Source organism: Oryctolagus cuniculus, chromosome 17, assembly GCF_051225735.1.
Source record: "Oryctolagus cuniculus isolate XC-2025 breed Fujian yellow rabbit chromosome 17, ASM5122573v1, whole genome shotgun sequence".
NCBI classification, from domain to species: Eukaryota; Metazoa; Chordata; class Mammalia; order Lagomorpha; family Leporidae; genus Oryctolagus; species Oryctolagus cuniculus.
In genome coordinates this window covers 13,738,261-13,762,584 of record NC_142883.1, presented here as the reverse complement: position 1 = coordinate 13,762,584, position 24,324 = coordinate 13,738,261, and the positions used below count along the sequence as shown (strand labels likewise).

At 47.6% G+C, this 24,324-nt stretch overlaps 1 protein-coding gene across 42 annotated transcripts in view; it reads right to left on the bottom strand.

Moving 5' to 3' along the window:
• Positions 1–18,136, bottom strand: part of BPTF (bromodomain PHD finger transcription factor) — a 132,233-nt gene extending 114,097 nt beyond the window's left edge. For 41 of the 42 annotated variants that reach the window (XR_016223513.1, XR_016223508.1, XR_016223507.1 and 38 more), the window contains exon 1: positions 17,290–18,136. Coding sequence is in view for 31 of the 42 variants with exons in the window: in XM_070060434.2 (XP_069916535.2) it covers positions 17,290–17,914 (625 nt within the window). In the remaining 11 variants the exon portion in view is untranslated. Of the gene's footprint in view, positions 1–16,525; positions 16,663–17,289 lie in introns of those variants that run through there. The other variant, XM_089316784.1, reaches the window with a different exon arrangement.
• Positions 18,137–24,324: the final 6,188 nt, after the last annotated feature.

The following is a 24,324-nucleotide window of genomic DNA, read 5'->3' as shown; positions in this document are numbered from 1 at the left end:
GCTATCGCCTCCAATGCCAGCATCCTGTATCAGGAGTGCCAGATCGAGGCCCAACTGCTCTGCTTCTGATCCAGCTTCCTGCTAACGCACCTGGGAAGGCAGTGGAAGACGACCCAGGTACTTGGCCCCTTGCCATCTATGTGGGAAACCTGGATGCAGCTCCTGGCTCTTGGCTTCACCCTGGCCCATCCCTGGCTCCGGCAGCCATTTGGAGAGTGAACCAGCAGACGCAAGGTCTCTCTTTTTCTGTCTTTCCTCCTCTCTCTGTTGTTCTGCCTTTCAAATAAATAAATATTTAAAAATGAATCAATAATTATGAAGTTCATTTGTCAAAGTAACAAGGATTCACCATCTGATCTGGAGTAATGTCCCAAAGGAAGTATTGTTATTACTTACAATGTTGTGTACTTCAAGTACTTTCCATCTGTTCCAAATCCCTATCCCTTCATGCCAGTAATAATATAAGAACAGCTCTCTAGGGGCCGGTGCCGTGGCTCACTTGGTTAATCCTCCACCTTGCAGCGCTGGGATCCCATATGGGCGCCGGGTTCTGGTCCCGGTTGCTCCTCTTCCAATCCAGCTCTCTGCTGTGGCCTGGGAGGGCAGTGGAGGATGGCCCAAGTGCTTGGGCCCTGCACCCGCATGGGAGACCAGGAGAAGCACCTGGCTCCTGGCTTCGGATCAGCGCATTGCGCCAGCTGCAGCTGGACTGGAAGAGGAGCAACCGGGACTAGAACCCAGCGCCCATATGGGATGCCGGCGTCAGAGGTGGAGGATTAACCAAGTGAGCCACGGCGCCAGCCCCATAAATAATTTTTTAAAGATTTATTTTATTATTTGAAAGACAGAGTTATAGAGAGGTAGAGACAAAGAGAGAGGGGTCTTCCATCCACTGGTTCACTCCCCAGATGGCTGAGTCGATCCAAAGCCAGAAGCTTCTTCCAGGTCTCCCACACAGGTGCAGGAGCCCAAGGACTTGGGCATCCTCCACTGCTATCCCAGGCCATAACAGAGAGCTGGACTGGAAGAGCAGCAGCCAGGACTAGAAACAGCACCTATATGGGATGCCAGCACTTCAGGCCAGGGCTTTAACCCGCTGTACCACAGTGCTGGTCCCAATAAACACATCTTAAGAGAAAAAAAAAAAAAAAAAAAAAAGGCTGGATTCTCTATATTACTACTAACGAGCAAATTTTAAACCAACAAATATTACTAAGGACAGAGGTAATTTCAGAATGATAAAAGAATCAACTAATGAAGGGGACAAAACAACCATACATGTTGATACATATAATACAGAGCCTCAAAAATACGTTAAGTACAGACAGAATTGCAAGGAGAAAGAGAACAAATCCGAAACAACAGTTGTAGACTTCAACACACCTCTCTCAGCAATCAACAGAACACGTTGGGGGCAAATCAGCAAGGATATACAAGTCCTGGGATGGGCACGTGGCATAGCAGTTAAGAGACCTCTAGGGATGTCGATATCCCATATCAAAGTGCACAGTTCAAGTCCTGGCTCCACCCTTTCCAATCCAGCTTCCTGCTCATGTGAACCCTGGGAGGCAACAGATGATGGCTCAAGCCCTCGAATGTGAGCCACCCACGTGGGAGCCTGAGGTGGAGGTCCCAGATGCAGCATTCTCTGGAGGAGATAATGCTTCAGGCCATAAGACAATTCTCAATGTTTTTAAACTCAGTCACACCAAGTAAGCTCTCTGATCATCATGGAGTTAAATTAGAAATCTGTAACAGACACAACCAAAAATGCATCTGGGAAACCTCCAAAGGTTTGAAAAGTAAAAGCACATATCAAACAAGCCACAGGACAAAGAGTAACTCACAAATACTGTGAACTAAATGAAAATACAACATATCTAAAATTGAGACAGCTAAAAAAAAATGTGTCGAGGAAGGTTTCAAGGCAATGATCTTAAGCTTCTCCCTTCAGAAACTAGAACAGACTAAGCCCAAAGCAAGCTGGAGGGAAACAATGAAGAACAGCGTAGAGATCAATGAGTTAGAAAAGAAAAAGCTGGCCAGGGCTGTGCCGAAGAGGGCTAAGCCCCTACCTGCGACGAGGCACCAGTTCAAGTCCAGCTGCTCCACTTCAGAAGAAGCACCCTGCTAATGAGCCTTGGAAAACAGTAGAAAATGACCCAAGTACTTGAACTTGAACCCCTGGCACCCATGTAGGAGACCCAAATGGAGTTCTAGGCTTCTAGGCCTGACTGTTGTGGCCGTTTGGGTAGTGAACCAAAGGTGGAAGTTTCTCTCTCTGTAGTTCTTTCAAATAAATTAATACATCTTTAAAAAAAAAATCCGAAGCCAGGAGACAAGAGCTTCTTTCAGAGCAGCCGGGTCTTGAACCGGCGCCCATATGGGATGCTGGCACTGCAGGCGGCGGCTTTATCCACTATGCCACAGCGCCGGCCCCGGTACTAATAGTATTTAAAAGAAAGAAAAAGAGAAAAGCTCTACACAAAAAAATTAATGAACTCAAAAGATACCTCTCTGAAGAGATCAACTAAACTGATAAGCCTCTGGACAAACTGACCAAGAAAAAAAAAGTGAAAAGTGAGGTACTCCACAATAATGCATTATCCATATACACTACAAGAAGTAATACCCCAAACCTAAAGATGAGGAAATGGAAATAATTACCCGATTTAATCAGTTCACTCTATACGTATGTTGAAGTATTACACTAAATCCCACAAAAATGTACAAGTATTAGAATACATTTTTAAGGGGGCTGGCATTATGGCTCTGTGCCTCAGAGGTTTAAGCCACTGCTGGTGACACCAGCATCTCATATCAGAGTTCTGGTTCAAGTTCCAACTACTCAATGCTGATCCAGTTCCCTGCTAATGAACAGAAAGGCAACATAAGATGGCCCAAGTTCTTAGCCCCCTGTCACCCAGGTGGGAGACCCAGATGGAGTTCCAGGCTCCTGGCTTCAGCCTGGCCCACCTTGGGCTGTTGTGGGCCCTTTGGAAAGTGAACCAATGGAAGAAAGATTTTTCTGGGGCTGGCACTGTGGCGCAGCAGGTTAAAGCCCTGGCACCCCATTTGGGTGCAGGCTCTTGTCCTGGCTGCTCCTCTTACAAGGATCCAGCTCTCTGCTATGGCCTGGGATAGCAGTGAAAGATGGCCCAAGTCCTTGGGCCCACATGAGGGACCCAGAAGGGGCTCCTCGCTCCTGGCTTTGGATCAGTGCAGCTCCGGCCGTTGCGGCCATCTGGGAGTCAAACAGCCAATAGAAGACCTCTCTCTCTGTCTCCACCTCTCTCTCTAACTCTACCTCTCTCTCTAACTCTGTCTTTCGAATAAATAAAATGAATCTTTAAAAAAAGAAAAAAAGATTTTTCTCTTACTCTGTCGCTCTTTCAAGTAAATAAATCTGGGAAAAATTTTTTTAAAAGACAGAACACAAAAATTTCTACAGGAAAGGTGACATTACTGTAGATTCTATAGATATTTAAAGGACAATTAGGGAATACTACGGATAACTTTAGTTCACAAATCCAACTACACAGGTAAAAGGAACCAATTCCTCAAAGACACAATCAAAGCCCATTCAAAAAGGAATTTATAACTGGAATAACCTATTAAAAGAACTGAATTCACAATTTAAAATCTTCCAACAAAGAAAACTCCAAGCCCAGATGGCTTCACTGGCATATTCTACCAAACTTCTAAGGAAGATACAATTTCAATTCTACAAAATCTTTCGCAGAAAATAGAAAAAAAGCAACACTTTCCAACCCATTTTGACACCAGCATTACTTTGTTAACAAAATCAGATGAAGACATTACCAAAAAACCACAGGCCAGTACCCCTCATAAACACAAGACATATAAAACCTAAAAAAATACCATAGATGAGAATCCAGCAAACTAAACAATATCTAAAAAGGATAAAACATGACAAGCAAGTGAGATTTAGCTCCTGGATTGCAACATTTGAAAATCAATCAGCATAATTCACCAAACCACATCAACAGACTAAAGAGGAAAACTACAGGAACATCTCAATAGCTACAAAAAAAAAGAGCAATTAGGGGCCAGCACTTTGGCATAGCAGGCAATGCCTGCATCCCATTTGGTGCTGGTTTGAGTCCTGGCTGCTCCACTTTTGATCCAGCTCTCTGCTATGGCCTAGGAAAGCATTAGAGGACACAAGCTCTGGGCTCCTGCACCCATGTGGGAGACCCGGAAGAAGCTCCTGGCTTTGGATCAGCCCAGCTCTGCCTGTTGCGACTGTTTGGGGAGTGAACCAGTGGCTGGAAAACCTCTCTCTCTGCCTCTCTAAACCCACCTTTAGAATAATTAAATCAATCTTTAAAAAAAATTTTAAAAAGCAATTAACAAAATTCAACACTCATGATTAATATACTCAAAGTAAAAACAGAAACTTCTTCCGCCAGAAAAACAAACAGCTAGGGACTAGCGCTGAGGCACAGCAGGTTAAGCTGCCGCCTGCAACCGGCTTCCCTTATGAGAGCTGGTTCAAGTCCCAGCTGGTTCAGATCCAGCTCCCTGCTAATGCTCCTGGGAAAGCAGCAGAAGATGGTCCAAGTGCTTGGGTTGCTGTACCCACGTGAGAAACCCGGATGAAGCTCCTGGCTCTTGGCTTCAGTCTGGCCCAGCCATGGCCGTTGCAGCCATTTGCTAAGTGAACCAGCAGACAGAAGGTCTTTCTCTCTGTCTCTCCCCAACTCTTTCTAATTCTGCCTGTCAAACAAAATAAATAAATCTTAAAAAAAAAAAAAAAAGAAAGAAAGAAAGAAAGAAAAAAGAAAAGAGTGATTTACTAAGTCTTTAAGAAAAGTGGGAAACAATTTCAGTGTCTAAAGGAACAGGGAAAACACCTATTTGAAATGCTGGACTACTTCCTCAGGCAAGTTTCAATACAGCTAAGCAAGTATTAGAAAGGAAAAAGGACAAGAGAAATTCCACACAGCCTAATAAGTGCATTTCTGAAATACTTCTTAGGTTCCCCCTAAGTAGAACACACTATAAACAGACTTCAATGGAGGCAATGTGAACACACTTAAATCAAGAGGAAGCCATATTTCTGTAAAATACAGAAACTGCACCTACTGCACAGTGCCATTCAATGACTCATTTGCCCCTGCCACCTCCCAAGTGTGTGAACTACAGAATATATTTAGGAGTGCAGAGGAATCTAATCACTAATTTCTTAGCAAATCTCAGGAGGTTTCACAGTTACAATTTAGTATCACTTTGGTAACAATGGGATTCCACTCAAAAAGGGGGGACATCTTTTCTTTGAACATTAATTGTTAAATAAATTGGTCAATGACTCCTAAAAAAGAGATGTTATATAGGAGAACCCAGAAACACTAGGATACACAAGTTTTTCACTTTTCAGTTAACACAGCAAGTTTTAAACTTGGAATTCTGAGTTATCAAAAGAAAATTTTTTTAAAGATTTTGTTTACTTGAAAGTCAGAGTTACAGAAAGGCAGAGGCAGAGCGAGGTCTTCCATCCACTGGTTCACTTCCAAATTGGCCGCAAAGGCCAGAGCTGCGCTGATCCGAAGCCAGGAGCTTCTGGGTCTCCCACACGGGTGCAGGGGCCCAAGGACTTGGGCCATCTTCTACTGCTTTCCCGGGCCATAGTAGAGAGCCGGACTGGAAGTGGAGCAGCCGGGTCTCGAACTGGCACCCATATGGGATGATGGCGCTGCAGGCAGCAGCTTTACCCACTATGCCGGCAGCAGCGCCGGCCCCGAGTTATCAAATTTCTCAAGGCAGGCATTGTGGCACAGTGGTTAAGTCACCACCTGCAACACTCACATCTCAGGTCATAGTGCCCATAACTGAGTGCTGGTCTGGTTCCCATCCCATCCAGTTTCCTGCCAATGTGCCCCCTGGGAGGTAGCAGGTAATGGCTCAAGTATTTGGGTCCCCCTACCGCCCATGTGGGAGAATCAGATGCAGTCCCTACAGTACTAAAGAACAAAAGGTTTAATTTTACTTTATTTAAATTTAAATAGCTACCATAATGAACAGCAAGGAAAAGAATCCAGAGGCTCTGACTCATTCAACAGTGACCTTGTGCTGCCGCTGCCTGAGCCAGTTCACAGAAGGGAGGGAGACTGAATGGGACCCTCCCTTCCCTGAAGGGAGCTCTAAGGAAGGAGGCACCAGATAATCACAACCCATTTTAGTCCAGTGACTTAACAAATATGGAGGTAAAGACAGAAGGATCAAAATAAGAGGACAAAGCAATCCTTGCTAAAGGTTGGTGGACTTCGTAACAGAGCCTCAAAACACAGGAAATCTAAGAATTAGACAAAGGCTTAGCAATAGCTGTAGACTTCAACATTCATTCTCTCAGTAATCAATAGAACAGGTAAGACAGAAAATCAGCAAGAACTAGATCTGAACACTACCAACCAACCTGACCTGACTGACATTCACAGACTACTTCACCCAGCAACAGCAGAATACATCTTCTTTTCAAGTACACATGGAACATGCATTTCCAGATGCAAGGCAAACTTCTAAAAACATTTGACAGCGGCAGGCATTTGGCACAGTGGTTAAGACGCTGCCTGGGATGTCCACACCCCATATCCTGGCTCTGCTGCAGATTCCAGCTTCCTGCTAATGCATAACCTAGGAGGCCATGGGAGACCCACACTGGGTTCAGGGCTCCTGGCTTAAGCCTGGCCCAGCCCCAGCTGTTGTGGGCATTTGTGGAGTGAACCAGCAGAAGGAAGATCTTTGCCTGTCTCCCTTCCTCTCTTTCACATGTTTTTTAAATAAAAAATTTTACAAATCAAATTCCTATGAAATATGTTCTTTGAACATAATGAAATTTTATTAGAAATCAGTAATTAAGATATGTAGGAAATCCCCTAATTTTTTTAAAAGATTTTATTTATTTATTTATTTATTTGAGAGAGTTACAAACAAAGAGGGAGAGAAAGAAAGCAAGGTCTTTGATATGCTGACTCACTTTCCAAATGGCTACAACGGGTAGAGCTGGGCCGATCTGAACCCAAGAGCTTCTTGGAGTCTCCCATGTGTGTATAGGGGCCCAAGCACTTGGGCCACCTTCTACTGCTCTCTAAGGCCATGGCAGAGAGCGTTGAACCAGCACTCCACAGCAGGTGGAGGCTTAGCCTACTACCATGGCACCAGCCCCTCCCCCAATATTTGATAACTAGACCACATGATGGTTAAAGAAAGACAGCTGGAGAAGGCGATGGACAGGCAACTAGGAGCAATCACCGGAACAGAGAATTAGCTGAAGGTGTGGGAGAGCCACAAAGAATCCAACAACACCTGAGGATCAAACACATGGTGAGGAGAAATAGGAAAGGCAACAGGGAGATTCAGGAGTCAATTCATCCTTGACTCCTTTTTCTGCTCATTACCATGTCCCAGCCTAATCATCTATCACTAAGACATCATTCTAACTCTTGAATTATTTCTCTCTATTCTGCTTATGCCAACCCAGTACAAGAAGTCACCATGGGGGACAGCACTGTGGCGTGGCAGATAAAGCTGTTGCATGAGATACGGGCATTCTATACAGTTCAAATCCCACACACACCTGGGAAAGCAGAAGATGGCCCAAATGCTTGGGCCTCTGCTACCCATGTGGGAGAGCGGAAGAAGCTCCTGGCTTCTGGTTTGAGACTGACCCAGCCCTGGCTGTTACCGCATTTGGGGAGGGAACCAGCTAATGGAAGACAATCTCTCTCTCTCTCTCTCTAACTCGGCCTTTCAAATAAATAAATCTTAAAAATAAATAAATCTTAAAGATGTTACCTGACCTACTTAAGCTTAACACCTTAATCCATGCTTACCCCACTCTAGTCACGTGCTAGTCCGCAGCCTGAGACCTACAACACTCACGCCATCACAGCACTCCCATCTGAAACCTTCAGGGTTCTCCCTCATTCTTTCGCATGTGCTGATCCCAAGACCCTGAATCTTCTTTCCCCTGCCTTCACCAGCTTCTTGAAAAAAACAAAAAGCCATTCTGGGAAACTGTTTGGCAGTTTCTGAAAATTAAAACGCACTTAGCATATAACCCAGCAATTCCACTCCTGGGTATTTACCCACAAAAAATTAAAACATATGTTCACACAAAAACTTGTAAATGAACATTTACAGCAGTTTTATTCACAATCTCTAAAATGTGGAAACAATTCAAATGTCCTTGCTAGATAAACCCAACTGTGGTACAACCACATAATGGACTACATTACTTAGTTAATAAAAGAAAAAAAAAGGGGGGGTGAACTACTAGGGCAGGTGTCATGGTGCAGAGAGTTAGGTAACCATTTGGGATGCCCACGTCCCATATCAGAGAGCCAGTTTTAGTCCCAGCCATTCTACTGCCAATATAGCTTCCTGCTAACGCACCTGGGAAGACTGCAGACGATGGCCCAGATATTAGGGGCCCTGCCACCCACTTGGGGTACCTCAATAGATTTCCCAGCTCCTGGCTTCAGCCTTGTCCAGCTCTAAACGTTGGGAGAATTTGGGGACAAATCAGCAGATGGAAGGTATCTTTTTTCTGTCATGCTGCCTTTCAAGTAGATAATAAACACTAAAATAATTGTACAATAAAAAAGATGATCTGTACTGTATATGTAAATTGAGTCTCAGTAATTATTATTTATATCCCCAGAGAAATACAAGAAAATATTTTATCAATGAACAGGATACTATGAAAAAGAAACACAGAAAACAGCTCTGGAAATTAAATATCTGATTGTAGAAATAAAAAACTGATTCAAAAGAAGGCTTAGAAGAAATAAATTTTCCAGAAAGCAGACCGAAAACACAGATAAAAAAGAATGAGACAGGGGCCTGCCCTGTGGCACAGGTTAAACCTTCGCCTGCAGTGCTGGCATCCATCCCATATGGGCGCAGGTTTGTGTCCTGGCCTCTCCACTTCTGATCTGGCTCTCTGCTATGGCCTGGGAATGCAGGTCACCTGCATGGGAGACCCAGAGGAAGCTCCTAGCTCCTGGCTTCTGATTGGCACAGCTCTGGCCATTGTGGCCATCTCGGGAGTGAACCAGCGGATGGAAGACCTTTCTCTCTCTCTCTCTGCCTCTCTGTGACTCTGCCTTTTAAATAAATAAATAAATAGTTTAAAAAAATTTAAAAAAAAGATGAGAAAGATAAAAACCATAGTAAGATCAGTGTAAAAGATCCAACATCTAAATAGGAGTTTGAAAGAACTTCGCAAAATTGAGGAAGAAAATTATGTACAGAAGAAATGCTCCCAGAACTGTCACGAGTCTCTAGATACACAGGGCCTACCAAGCACCCAGCACAATCAATGGAAGGAAAAAAGACCTACACAGAGGGATACGAGATCACAGCAAAACTGCCATGAAAGAGCCTAGCAGCTTTAGAAAGGCGAAAAACAGGACAAACATGAATGCTAAAATCAGAGGGCAACAGACTTCTCAACAGAGAACTACCTGCTGAGACACCAGGGCAGGAGTTTGGCACAATGGTGAGGCTGCCACCTGGGACACCCGCCATCCCATTTCTGAGTCCTGGGTCCTCTGATTCCAATCCAGCTCCCTGCTACGATCACTCAAGTACTCAGATCCCAGCCTCTCAAAAGGGATACCTGGACTGAGTTCCCAGTTCCTGGCTTCAGTCTGGCCCAGCCCTGGCTGTTAAGGGTACCTTCTCTGCCTTTCGAATAAATAAAAAGTAAGCAGAAATTTAAATAAACAAAACGCTGGAAAACAATAAGGCAAGTGAAACTGCTTTATTTCTTCAATGAATTTTTGTGTTTTTATTTAGGACCCTATCCCTGGCAACTGTCCAAGTATTAGGCTTAAAAAGGGCACTTTTCGGGGCCGGCATCGTGGCATAGCAAGTAATCCTCTGCTGCCTGCATTCCATAAGGGCACCAGTTCGAGTCCTGGCTGCTCCACTTTTTTTTTTTTTTTTTAAGATTTTTATTTATTTATTTGAGAGGCAGAGTTACAGACAGTGAGAGAAAGAAACAGAGAGAAAAGCTTTCTTTCTGTTGGTTCACTCCTCAAATGGCTGTAAGTCGGCGCCGCAGGCGGAGGATTAACCTACTTCGCCACAGCCCAGCTGCTCCACTTCAGATCCTGCTACGGCCTGGGAAAGCAGTGGAAGATGGCCCACGTCCTTGGGCTCCAACACCCATGTGGGAGACCCAGAAGAAGCTCCTGGCTTCAGATTGGCCCAGCTCCAGCCATTGCAGCCACCTGCGGAGTGAACCAGTGAAAGGAAGACTTCTCTCTCTGCCTCTGCCTCTCTATAACTCTGCCTTTCATATAAATAAACCCTTAAAAAAAAAAAAAAAAGAAAAGGGCATTTTTCACACATATAATGATGTAAAAAGAGCTTACTTCTCACACACTCATTATTAGGAAGCAACCAAGCTTGTGCTTAAAAAAAAGTAAACTAAGAAAGATGTAGGGCCCAGAAAACAGCGCATCAACATGGGCACGCAGCAAACAGAGTTCCCAGTGTGACGTAGTGGAGCTGGCGAGGGCGCTGTGGGAGCAGGAGAGCAACAGGGCAGAACCTGGAAAGGTTACACTTGAGAGTCTGGAAAGCAATAAGCACCAGGGGACTCTAAAGCCCTCACAGCAAACTGGGCCAACAATGTTAAGCAGAAGAAAAAATAAGACAGGAAGTATAATTATTAATTAATTAATAAGACAGGAAAAGAATTCCCACTTCTGAAAACACTCCATCATCATAGGATAATATAGCAAATAATTTATATAGTCAAAATGCTATAATCAATCCCCAAGTTATCCAAAAATCATGTTTTCTTTTCAATGAGGATAAGGAGAGGGTAAAGAAAATCCTAAGGTTAAATCCTTATCTACCATAACAACTGATAAAGTATTACTTTGCATTATTACAATGGGGTGGGCATTTGGGGAGTGAACCAGTAGAAGATATCCCTGCCTTTCCCCCTCTATCACTCTGCCTTTCAATTAAATATCAAAATATTTTTTAAAAAACATTTTAGGGGCCAGCACTGTGGCACAGCAGGTTAACACCCTGGCCTGAGGCGCTGGCATCCCATATGCTTGCCGGTTCAAGACCCAGCTGCTACACTTCTGATCCAGCTCTCTGCTATGGCCTGGGAAAGCAGCAGTAGATGACCCAAGTCCTTGGGCCCCTGCACCCACATGGGAGACCCAGAAGAAGCTCCTGGTTCCTGGCTTCGGATTGGCGCAGCTCCGGCCGTTGTGGCCAACTAGGGAGTGAACCATCGGATGAAAGACCTCTCTCTCTCTGCCTCTCCTCTGTGTAACTCTTTCAAATAAAAAAATAAATCTTTTAAAAAAAAGATTAAAAAAAGAAAATTTAAAAAAAGGCAAGAAATGTCCAGAAGAGGCAAATCAACAGAGAATGAAACTAGGTTAGTGGTTGTCAGAGGATGGGGGCAGGAAATAAGAATGTGGAAAAATTTCTATAGGCACAGGTTTCTTCTTGGGGTGATAAAAACATTCTGGAGGCTGGCGCCATGGCTCACTAGGCTAATCCTCTGCCTGCGGGGCCAGCATACCAGGTTCTAGTCCTGATCGGGGCGCCAGATTTTGTCCCGGTTGCTCCTCTTCCAGTCCAGCTCTCTGCTGTGCCCTGGGAAGGCAGTGGAGGATGGCCCAGGTCCTTGGGCCTGCACTGGCATGGGAGACCAGGAGTAAGCACCTGGCTCCTGGTTTCAGATTGGCGCAGCTCCTGCCATTGCGGCCAGTTGGGCAGTGAACCAATGGATGGAAGACCAATCTCCCTCCCTCCCTTCCTCCCTCCCTCCCTCTCTGTAACTCTCAAATAAATAAATCTTAAAAAAAAAAAAAAAAAAATCATTCAGCAATTTAAATATCCAATAAATGTTAACTATTACTGTTACTGTTTTTAAAACCATCCAGAAATCAAAAAATAATATCTGAACAATATAACTTGGTATGTAGAAAAACATATCAAAATAATTTTAGGGAGCAGGCATTTGGCCTAGCAGTTAGGACACAGGTGGGGCACTCAGGTCCCTGTAAGAGTGACTGGGTTTGTGTCGAAGGCACAGCTCCTGACTCCAAATTCTTGCTAGTGTGGACCCTAGGCAGCAACAATGATGGCTCAAGTGGTTGGGTTCCTGACACCAGAAGGGAGACTCCAACTGCGTTCTAAGCTCCAAACTCAGGCCCTTTAGCCAGCCCCAGACATTGCAGGCATTTTGGGGAGTGAGTCAATGGCTAGAAACATTCATATTCTCTCCCTCTGTCTGCCATTCAAATAAACAAAATTTTTAAAAATAATAAAGGAGGTGGGCACTTCAGCATAGCAGGTTAAACTAATGCTTGGGACTCTTGCATCTCACATTGGAGTGGCTGGGATTGAGTTTTCCATCTGTTTCTTTTCGGTTTTCTTGTTTTTTAAAGATTTATGTATTCATTTGAAAGGCAGAGTTAGAGAGAGAGAAAGGGAACTTCAACTCACTGGTTTATTGCTCAAATGGCCCTAACAGCCTAGGTTATGCCAGGCAGAAGCCAGGAGCCTGAGACTCTAATCTTTTAAAGTATATTCTGCATGTATACATTGTGCCTTTTTTTTTTTAAAGTTAAGAATATTCTGCCTCTTGAGGCTTATTATTTTAAAGACCCAAAAGCATGAAAAAATTAGGTTAATGAGGGTCAGTGCCAGAGGCTTCTCATAGGAAGGGGGATTTAAGCCTAGCTGAGAGCAAGGTGGGAAGAGGCCCCCTCTGTGCCACCCAGGCTGCCCCCCGCCCCATCTCCATTTCCAAGGGTCCACAGGGAAAGCACAAAGCCTTGAGAGGGCAGAGGAGGACTGGAAAGAAGAGACCAGAGCTCCTGGCCTCAACATCTCCACTGCTGCTGCACACACCATCTCAACACAGCACTCCACGCCTGCATCTGCATATGGGTGAGAATCAAACAGGCGCTGAACTAGACACAACTACTATATGCAAGATTGGTCATTATTGCATACTAGGATACGCCTCTCCACGACTCACAAACTATGCTGCTCAAGTTTTTGGTAACTTTGGCTCTCATTTCCTTGCATTTAATCCTCTTGTTTAGCCTCTTCAGGTACTGTTATCTGAAAACACAGCACGTTAATTTCCTTGTAATCTTGGCGTCCCCACCGCTACTGAAAGCCTTACCATCCTTGCTGAGGCACAGCTGACGCATTCCTCTCACATCACTTGGGTTATGTCAAGGCAACTCTGATGCACCTGCTAGACTGGTCTTCCACCCAGGAGTACAACACCCATCCAGATCCCAGCAGTTATCTCCCTCTCCTCCGACCCATCCTGCAGACAGAAGCCACGCTAAATCCCCAGGAGTCTCACTAAATCATACCCCACCATTTCCACATCTTCTGACTGATCCCAACCCCTAAAATTAAACAGATATGCAATGGGTTTGGGAGAAAGAGGGCTTCAGGCCACCTTCCTGGTAATTCTCTCAAATAGCAGGAAAAGGAAATAACTGTGGCTCAACGGCATTTCTGTGACTTGGTTTGGTTCATGCTTATGCGAGGTGCTTGTGGGAATCCAGCATACCCCTTGGGTGCTGGGGAGTACAAAATGCCTGAGGCCTAATGCTTATTGGACCAATGAGGGAGGAAAAGTACAATGACTCCAGCCTGGTTCTCCAGGTACTGCCCAACGCAGCATACAACAGAGCTTTAGTTTGTTTCCTACTCACATCCTCAGGCTCCAGCAAAACTCATTACTTGCAACTGCCCACACTTCTCCCTCTGCCGCCCTCCCTCTACCGGCCCCACAATCCAAGGCCCCTGCAGGAAGCACACAGGCTCACGCCCACACACATCTCAACAGGGTCTGATCTTGCCTTGCCTTGCCTTGCAGTCTCCCCCAGCACTTTGTACCTAACCTGTAGCAATCAGGAATCGCACTCATTCTGAAAAGGTGTTTGACACTGGTGGAAATGAGACTTGCCAAACCCTTAACAAATGCTTAATCGGGTGATCTACAGATCCATTCATGGCCAGACTCCAACAGTCATCTTCCTTAGAGGACATAATCACTCACTCTCCCAGGATACCACCAGAAGTTTTGCTTTCTGAAATCATCAGAGGTTCCAAATTTCAAAATTCCAGGTAAGTATTCTCAGAAGTCACACAAATTAAATGCAAGAACCACTCTGTTCAAGCATAACTTAATTTCTTAAAATAAGCAAATGCTTAACTTCAAAGAGTGGTCAGAACTCTCTCAGCTGTGTATTCGGACCAGATTTCCAATACAAATCCTTTGCAGTGCACTGACAAAAGTCTGTCATAAAACCTGTAAGCTGGAAGAATTCTCCATTTAAAAAATTCAGATAAATCAAAGCTCTATTCAGCCAAATGCCTCCAGCATTAGCAAACCTAATGATTTCAATTTGGCATTAGTAATAAGTTGTTATCCCTATTTTAAAATTTTTCTCTATAAGAAAAAAATATTCTCCAATGAATAAACATTTTTAAATCTATGACTATATCAACAGTTGTATAAGGATACTTCAAAAACTCCATGGAAAATGGAATTAAAAGACAAATTATTTAGGCACAAAACAATCTTGAAAGCCAAAATGGTTTCATTAGAGATATTTTCCATGAACTTTTTGAAGACCTCTGGAATTACCTACGTAGTACTCAACAGATGAAGAGATTATTGCCTACATCAGGGATTTAATGTTAGCAGCTAAGCCAACATTCTAAACTAAAAATTAATCAAATATTCTAAATTACCAATAAAGTATATGCCTCATTTAGCCTTAACAGTACAACAGGATTCAAATACACCAACCACATTTTCTCATGTGTACATGGGATGTCTTAAACCAGTCCTAAAAGTTTTCTTTTTTTCCAATGCATATACACATTGACCTGACAGCCTCCCTCCTGGGAAGTCCAGACAACAAAACTACTGAAACCAGCACCTGACAACTCACTGTCAGCAAGCAGTGCCACTCACTAGGCAAGCGGACATATTCTCAAAGTTTAGGTCCCACAATGGAGCATCTATTTTTACCATAATCCTGAGAAGTAATGTGTACCCAAAGGCAACACATCCCAGTTAATACCACATCGGGTAAAGGAAGGAAAATACCTGGGAAGCAAGGCGAAACAGCACTGGGAACAGTAACTCCATGACTGGACATGAACTACTCAAAGCGAGCATCAGAATCTCATCAGACCAACTTTTAGTTCCCCAAGTCCAAAATGTCTAGGAGTTACGCCTGCCAATTACAGAATGACCAAAACTTCATCTACTGCAAGTTCTCACCTAGCAAATAATTGCGTATCCAATCAATCTTTGATGAGCACCTGCTACATGCCAAACACTGGTTTAGAGCTCAGGGAGTATAACATCAATACCTACCACTAAGGAGTTAATTTTATATATGGATGGGACAAGCATACACAAATTAGGCTACCAGCGTCGCTAAGAAAAACAAAATGTCAAGGAAGTATCACAAATATTCAAGTACTAAAAAAAAAAAAAAAAAAAAAAAAAACAGGAAGCCTCACCACAAACTGTACTTCAACTCAGCACAGCCATCAACCCCCCTAGCATGATTTGCTGGGCCCTCAGATGGGAGTGAAAGTTAGCGGAGCCGCCTGCCTGCCAGCCTTAGCTCTAACCGGGAAACTTCCTGCAGTGGTGGCAGTCAGTCAGTCTCCATGATTCCACACAGGGGATGAACCTGCGACTGCTCAGTGACAACTACTGCCACAGGAGATGACAAAACTTGCATCTAGCTCCTTCTGCACAGGAGACAAGCGTGCCGGACGCTCGGTTCTTGGGAGCAAGACAGGCAGCTGTCCTGTCAGCCCAAAGAAATGAACTACCTTTCTTCATTTAATGTCAGGGCAATCTAAGTGCGCGTCCACCTGTTAGTACCCACACTTCCCCCATATGTAAGCATTTATTTAAAAAAAAAAACATTTCCTTCTAACTGCTTCTACTACCCTAGTCTCTCTAAAAATAACTCATTTCCTCATAAACTTTACTTTGTAAACGTTCTTAACACCAAATTGTAATTTAGTTCATGGAGGTTAACAATATATAAAGGTCATGCAGATTGCTGCTACAAGTTACTTCTTTTTTCCCCTCACAATTTAGTGAGCCACAACCACGGATTTCACACAAAGCAGCAGCTGCGAGTGTGCTTAACCAAATGCATCTCCTAGAGGAACTTTCTGAAAACACTCGGAGCAGCCTTCACTCCAGCGCCAGGGAGGGCTTTTTTCTTCAGAAACAAAACGGAAAAGGACAAAATGAGTAACAGATCTGCTCGTTCTGCCGCGGAACTGAGAAGCGATCCCAAAAGTTCATCTCCGGCAAGGCCGACTGCCCGATCAGCTACCTCCACGGCCTCCGCAACAGGTGACGCGAGGCGGCTCAGCCCGAGCGCAGCCCAGGGACCAGGCTGGCGGCGGCGGCCCTGCCTGCCCCTCTGCACTTCTGCTGTGGACTCACCAAGGTGCTCTGGGAGATCGGGTGCATTTCCAAGGCTGCTTTCCTGCGCTTTTCTGCACTGCTTTTTAATCAGCAATTGACTAGCAACTGTTGCACCGGCCCATTAGCCCTCCAAGCATAAAAACAAACACGGGACCAGATAAGGCTTCCCGACTCAGTCCACCGACCCATCTCTTTCACGCGATTTTGTAAGCCGCCCAGCTAGGCGTGCGAAGAGAAGCGTGTTTTGTGCGTGTTTGTGTGCCACAATCTGTCCCAATCCTTAATTCCCTTTTAAGGAAGGGATACATAATAAAAATCTCAAAGAGCCCACATTAGAAATGCAAAGAGGTTTTTGCAAAACAAGAGGCTTCTTTCATTCCAAAAAAAAAAAAAAAAAAAAAACCACACCAAAACAAGGGGAGAAAAATGAATGCAATGGATAGGCGAGTGCCAAAGTTTCGATCCTGCCCGGTGGAGCCACTGCACTGGCACAAATTCTGAAGAGGAAAAAGAGGGGGCTGGGGGGGAGAGAAAGAGGGCGAGCGAGCGTGTGGCCTGCAAACTGCAACAATGCAATCTCCATTTTGAACAATGCGCCTCTTTCCTCTTGTAAATCTAGTTTTTTTGCCACTTGCTGTGCCGTCGCATTTCCCCTCCGTCCGAGGGGGGGGGAGGCGGGTGGGGGGAGGCCGGAGCAGGATGCCCGGCACTCGAGAGGGAGTGAGCAGGGGGAGGGGGAGGCGGCGGGGAAGCAGCCTGCAGCCACCGGGCTGGGTGGGTACCTGGAGTGCTGCTGTAGGTGCTATGGCTCCTGAAGCTGCTCTCCGTGCAGTAACTGGCGTCGTCGTCGTCGTCTTCCATCTCCTCCGGATAATCGGAGTCATCGTCGTCCTCCTCCATCTCATCTTCCTCGTCGTCCTCCGAATCCTGGGTCTCCTCGGCGTCGCCGTCCTCCTCCTCCTCCTCCTCTTCCTCAGAGACCATGTCCTCCTCCTCCTCCTCCTCCTCGCTCTCGTGGTCATCGTACACCACTTTGTTGACCGCCCTCCGGGCCGGGGTGGTCCGGGCCAGGTGGCCGCCGCCGCCCCCGCCCCCCGTCCTGCCGCCCCCGCCTCCTCGCCCCCCCCGGCCCGGGGCGCTGGTGCTGGGGGGGGCCGGCGGCGGCGGCGGCGGCGGCTTCCTCCGGCTACTGCTGCCCCCCCGGGGCGAGCTCAGCCGCGTCTTGGGCGCCACCTCAGCCTGGGCGGCGGCCCACCTGCCCCGGCTGCTGCCGCGGTGCCGCGAGCGGAGCCCCCCGATGGGTCCGGACGTGGGCGGCGGCGGCGGCGGCGGCGGCGGGGCCGGGGCGCAGCGCTCCGCAGCGGGAGCCGCGGGCTGCTTGGGCGGCCTGCCCCGCCGGCCCCTCATGTCGGAGCCGAGGCGCGGGGGGGAGAAGGGAAAGCGGAGGGGGGAGGGGCGGGCGCGGGGTGGGGGCGGTGGGGGGCGCCGGGGCCGGGTGGGGAGGCCGGCGGGGCCGGGCGGGAGGGGCCCGGCCGGCGGAAGCGGGTGGAGGGAGAAGGCTCAGTCCGAATTGCTGGGGCCCCACTCCGGATCGCCTTCAGCCGCCATCTTGTTTCTTCCCTCTCGCTCGGTGACTGGGGGAACCGACAGCGGCCGCAGGCCCGGAGCGCGGTCACGTGAGCTGCGCCGCCGACGAGCCTGGGACGGAGCGAGGCCGCGCGGCGGCCGCTAGAGGGAGCGCGGGAGCGCCGAGTCGGGGGCGGGGAGCCGGGCCCGGCGCTCCGGGACCGCGGGCGCCGGCGGCGCTCAGGAGAGAGGGGCATGCAGCCCCCTCCCCAGTACCCCCCGCCGAAGGCCCCGGGGGACGGGAGCCCCCCGCGCGACGCCCGGCCTCGGCAGGGCCTCCGCCGGCGCCTCCCTTCCCCGGTGGCGGAGAGGAGGGCAGGGGAGCCCCGACATACCGCCCCCTTCCCGCCCGCGTGGGGAAAGTGATGCTGAAAGTGCCCGAGTGTCACCACTGAGGGCGCGGCGCCGGCGGGAACGAGCCCCCCAGAAACCTGCAACTCCCGAGAGTCCTGAAGTGGACCCGGGGGACCCGTCGCGAGCCACGCCCCGGGCTGCCGGGCCCTGGCGGGGCGTCCACACCCGGAAGGCCTCCGGGGGTCTCGCGGGCACCTGCCCCCGTGTCCCGCTGCGAGCCGGACCCCCGCGGCCGGAACTTGGAAAAGGCGGCAGCCCACCTGCGGTCGACCTCGGCGCCTTGTATGTTTCTATTATTGCGAGAGGATTTTAATAGCTTTACCTGACGAGTTCACCTGGTCTCAGTTTAGCCCAGGCAAGCGACCGTGGTGATGATATCCCAGGCAGCCCAAATCGGGGGCGCTCGATCCCGGCGGGGCAAGGCCTGGTCTGGAGGTTATACACACGTAATGCTACTTACTCAAGTATGTGACGACCGAGAAGTAATTTCGAGAAATAATAGTTAGCAGGATTCTGCCCACCAAATGGCTTGTTTCGACCCAATTAGGAGGAAGAAACACATGCGAAATGAAAATTAATATAGAAGCACTAATTGCCAAATTAACGCATTCAGTACGATTCAGTTGAGCACCCAAGGTGACAAATTTACATACCCACTGGGCCCAGGTAAGTAATGAAAGAAAATGGAATGGGCAGGTGGTCCTGCCACCCACTGGGAGTCCCTGATGGGAGGGAGCCCTGGCTGTTGTAGCCATTTGAGGAGTGAACCAGTGGGTGGAAGATCTCTTTCTCCCTCTCTCTCTAACTCTTTAAAATAAATATTAAAAAAAAAAAAAAAAGTAAAAGTGGCCATGTTTTGTTTGAAAGGGATGGTTACTGAAATGCAGGCCTAACATGACCAGCTCCTCAGATGTTTTCAAGAGCGTGTGGAAATGTGGATTTCCTGTGAAATCTCATGGCTTTTAAATGTTGGGGGGGGGCAACGTTGTAGCAGGTTAAGATACCTCCGGTGCTGGTTCCAATCCCAGCTGCTTCACTTCCGCTCCAGCTCCCTGCTAATGTGCCTGGGAAAGCAGCAGAACATGGCCCAGACATGGGCCCCCGTCACTCCCATGGGAGACCTGGATGAAGCTCCTGGCTTTGACCTGGCCCAGCCTGGGCCATTAGAGCCACCTGGGGAGTGAACCATGGAATGTAAGATCTCTTGCTATCTTTCTTTCTCTCCCCTCCCCCGCCCCAGCTTTCTCTCTCTCTCTCTCTCTCTCTCTCTCTCTCTTCCCCCCTTTCCCTGTGTCTCCTTCTCTCTGTAACTCTGCCTTTCAAATAAATAAATCTTTTTTAAAATGTTGGCAACTAAGTAAAAAAAAAAAAAAAAACAACTTCAGATGGATCAAAATACATGCCGTTCAGATAGAGCCGAGTCTGCAAGTTTGCAGCATGTATCCTACATTGTGTGAAAGACAGTTCTATGTGCAACAAGGAATGCGAGGATATTAGAAATGAGAGCAGCCTTCCAAGTTTACAGACTAATAGTGGAGGAAGCCAATTTATCACCACCCCAACTATTAGAATAGAAGGCACAGTGCATTACTTAGGGTCTTTAGTTGCAAGCAACAGGAAAATTGACTGGTCCAGGTAAATAGAAATGGAACTCACGAGGAGGATACGGACCCATCCAGAATTGCTGGTTCCAAGCGTAAATGGAATCTTAAGTGCTCAAGCTGTTGCCTTCCATCTGGCTTAGAAGCCCAACATTCTAGAAGCCATCCCACTGTTCCATAAAACCAGCCGCTTCCGGTTGTGGGGGTGCACAACGAGGCTAGCAGAGCCCCTAGGACACTCAGTCCTTTCAGTGTGAAGTCAGTTCGTTGGGCAGATGTCCGGTCCAAAGATGTGTAAGATACCAGGTGGAGGCAGGAGGTATTTGGTCAACTCCTGTAGGGTGATGATGGCAGCAGAAGCATGACTGGTGGAAAAAGCAGACCCGGATTCTGCATGAGCCTCTGCCCGACGGTCTTGACGCCCTGGGTCATAGACGGGATAGAGCCTCTTACAGGGATTCCTTGTTAATGGGCCTTCCCTAGTGGCAACGCTCTGGTCTGTCTTGCAGAAGGGAGGCCCACGATGAGCTGGTGATGACCTCGGTCCCAGTGCAGGGCCGTTTTGTTCAAGACCTCCAGAGGCAGGCACTGGCTTGGGAAGGAGCTCGCCCTACGTGCACAGGCAGCTCTTCTTGTCCGCCTGCTTATTAAAGCTTCCTTCGTGGTGAGGATGGTTTGACGAGTATCCGCACGGGACACTTCTAGGTCTAGTCTCTCTCCCAAACCTCTATCGACTCTTCTCACGACAGAGAGCCGCGAGAGTGCGACTCACTTCTGTCCCCTGGGGAAGATTGCCTTCCTCACTTTGCTTCCAGACTGCTTTGAAGCGCAGCTCTCCGTAAGCCAAGCTCAAACGTGGTGCTCCTTAGTCTCGGTTGCAGAGTTCCTCCGAAGGCCATGCTTGAGAATTGAGGAAGTGGTGGCAATAAGATGGAACTAAACACGCCTGGAGGTGCACTACTTCTGGGCTTCCTGGAGACCGGTTCAGGCCTGTTCTTTAATGTACCAGCACCTCTTGGGGAAGGAAGTGCTGTTGGGCACTTTATGCCTAACTGGAACGGACTCACTCAGTTCATGATAGCTATACAGGTATGTGGTCACCTGGCATTCCATCTTTCCCCCGGTCTCAGGTTCAAAGTATGAGTATCCCATATCAGAGCGCCTGGTTCAAGTCCCAGCTACTCCACTGCTGACCAAGCTTCCTGTTTATTCACACACTGGGAAGCAGCAGGTGATGGCTCAAGTACTTGAGTCCCTGCCACCCACAAAGGAGACTCAGATGGATTCCTGGTTCCTGAATTTGGCCTGGTCCAGCCCCAGGTCTTCCAGGCATCTGGGGAGTGAACCATGAGATGGAAATGCACTCTCTGTCTGTTTTTCCTTTCAAATAAAATGAAAATAAGAAGAATTTTTATAAAAAGAGAATGACTTAAAGCAGCATATGTATATGTGATATATATAGTCTTCTAAATCCAAAGAGAGCTGCCAAGCATCCACTACTGGTCGATAGGAATCACCCCCCCACACACACACACACACATACACACTGTCCTTATTTTCTTCATATCCATTGAATGTCCTTTGGCAATAGCCACTATTCAGTTCCAAGTGACATGGGTGATTTTTGTTGGGCTGTTTTGCCACTGTTTGCAAGCAATGGGCTGCAAACAGTACCCATTCAGCTGCTGAAGTCTCAGAGCTTAATACTAGATGCATTTTCTCTACCATCAGTCTCTTGGGGCCGGCGCTGTGGCTCAGTAGGCTAAGCCTCCACCTGCAGCGCCAGCATCCCATATGGGTGCCAGTTCAAGTCCCGGCTGCTCCACTTCTACCATCAGCCTCAAAAGATTAGACAGCCAAGGACCATCTCCACCTCATTTTCCTAAGAGGAAGTAGCCTGCATCCACTCTGGCACCAGTCTCTGTACCAGTCAAGATTCATCAGTAGGATTCTCTTGGCAAGGAACAGAAGCCAACACTCTCTGCTTCAAGCCCACCGAACCTCTGAGAGTGCCCAAGAACCAGGTTTTGAGGCTTTTCAGCCAAGAAATCTCTACATCAAGCTGCAGAATTGGATCAGGGAAGACAGCATAGCTGCCTGGCCCAGGGCCCGGCTGGCCCTGGCATCACTGCCAATACTAGGCACTGCCCGCTGCTTCACAGCAGTGCTGGCTTCCAGGTAAAGGCTAGGGTGGGTGTGCTTTTGGACAGGGTCAAGATGCAAGGAATCAGGATGGCAAGTTCCTCGTGTCTCTGCTCCCATAGTGGGGATGGGCGCGCCTCCTAACAGGAACAGTCCCTCAGACCTTGGAGCAGGTGCAGACTGGATGGACGATGACACAGAGGTCAACCTGGTCTGAGCTGACTTGGGTGGCATGGGTGATGTTTTCTGGATCTGTGGTTAAGGAGGGGTCAGAAAGCCAGAAGCAGGAGCTGGTTAATGAAGAAGTGATTAACTGTGATCCTGTGATCCTGCACAGCTCACTCAGCCCCACTGAGTCCCTGTTTCCTCGTAACTCAGGGCCGGGGGCCGGGCTAGAACAGTGCTCTCCACAGAGTCGAGCCCCAGCTGCCCTCCTTCTGATCCAGCTCCCTGCTAGTGCACCCAGGAAAGCAGTGGGTGGCAACCCAGGTACTTAGACTCCTGCTACCCGTGCTGGAGAGCCAGTTGGAGTTTCAGGCTCCTGGCTCAGCCCTGACCATTGTAGCCATTTGGAGTGAATCAGCAGATGGAAGACATCTCTCTCTCTCTTTCTCTGTAATTCTAACTTCCAAATAAATAAATAAACCTTAAACAAATAAGCAAACAAAAGGAACACTGGGAGCCGGGCTGTGGCATAGCAGGTAAAGTCACTGTTTGCAGTGCCGGCATCCAACATGGGCACCGGTTCGGGTTCCAGCTGCTCCATTTCAGATCCAGCTCCCTACCGATGCGCCTAGGAAGACAGTGGGTGATGGTACAAAGGTTTGGGCCCCTGCCACCTCTGTGGGAGACCTGGAAGAAACTCCTGGCATTGGACTGGCCCAGCCCTGGCCATTGTGGCCATTTTGGGGGTGGACTGGCAGATCTATTTCTCTCTGTCTCCCTCTCTGTAACTCTGCCTTTCAAATAAATAAATAAATCTTAAAAAAAAAAAAAAGGAACAGTACCCTCTGACACTTTTTTCATTAGAGGACTTAAGAAAAATTAGAGGGGCTGGCCCTTTGGCATAGTGAGTAAAGCCACTGCCTGCGGTGCCAGCATCCCATGTGGGGGCCAGTTTCAGTCCTGGCTGCTGCACTTCTGATCGAACTCTCTGCTATGACCTGGGAAAGCAGTAGAAGACGGCCCAAGACTTTGGGCCCCTGCACCCGCGTGGGAGACCAGGAAGAGGCTCCTGGCTTTGGATCAGCGCAGCTCTGGATGTTGCAACCAAATGGAGAGTGAACCAGCAGATGGAAGACTTCTCTCTGTCCCTCTCTGCCTCTCCTTCTCTGTCTGTATAACTCTGACTTTCAAAGAAATCTTAAAAAAAAAGAAAAAAGAAAAATTAAAGGGGTATTTTGAAAGTCAAAGTTACAGAGAGAAGGAGAGACAGAGAGAGGGGGTGATCTTCCATCTGTTGATTTACTCCCCAAATGGCCACAACAGCCAGGGCGGGGCCAGGCCAATGCCAGGAGTTTGTTCCAGGTCTCCCAAACACTTGGGCCATCTTCTGCCGCTTTTCCCAGGCCTTTAGCAGGGAGCTGGGTTGGAAATAAAGCAGCCGGGACACGAACTGGGATGCCAATGTCACAGGTGACAGCTTTACTGGCTATACCTTAATGTCAGCCGCAGACAATTTATTTATAAAATGTAATAACAGTAAAAGTTCAAGTGAACTATATTGTATTAGAAGAAATACTAAACACTGAATTTGTAATTTGTTACACTTTCTATTTTTATTTTTTAAAATAGGATCTTTTACTTTGAAAGGCAGAGAAACAAGGACAGAGATCTCTGATTTGTTGGTTCACTCACTCAAATGCCTACAACAGCTGGGGCTGGGTCAGGCTGAGGTCAGGAGCCTCAAACTCGATCTGACCTCCCACGTGGGTGGCAGGAACCCACGCACTTGAGCCATCACCTACTGCCTCCCAGCGTGCACCTTAGCAGAAAGCTGCATTAGAGGCCTTGGCGTGACTTGAATCAGGTACTCAGTTACAGAATCCCAAGAGGCACCTTGCGGCTGCTCCACAGCACCTCCCCTGTAACACT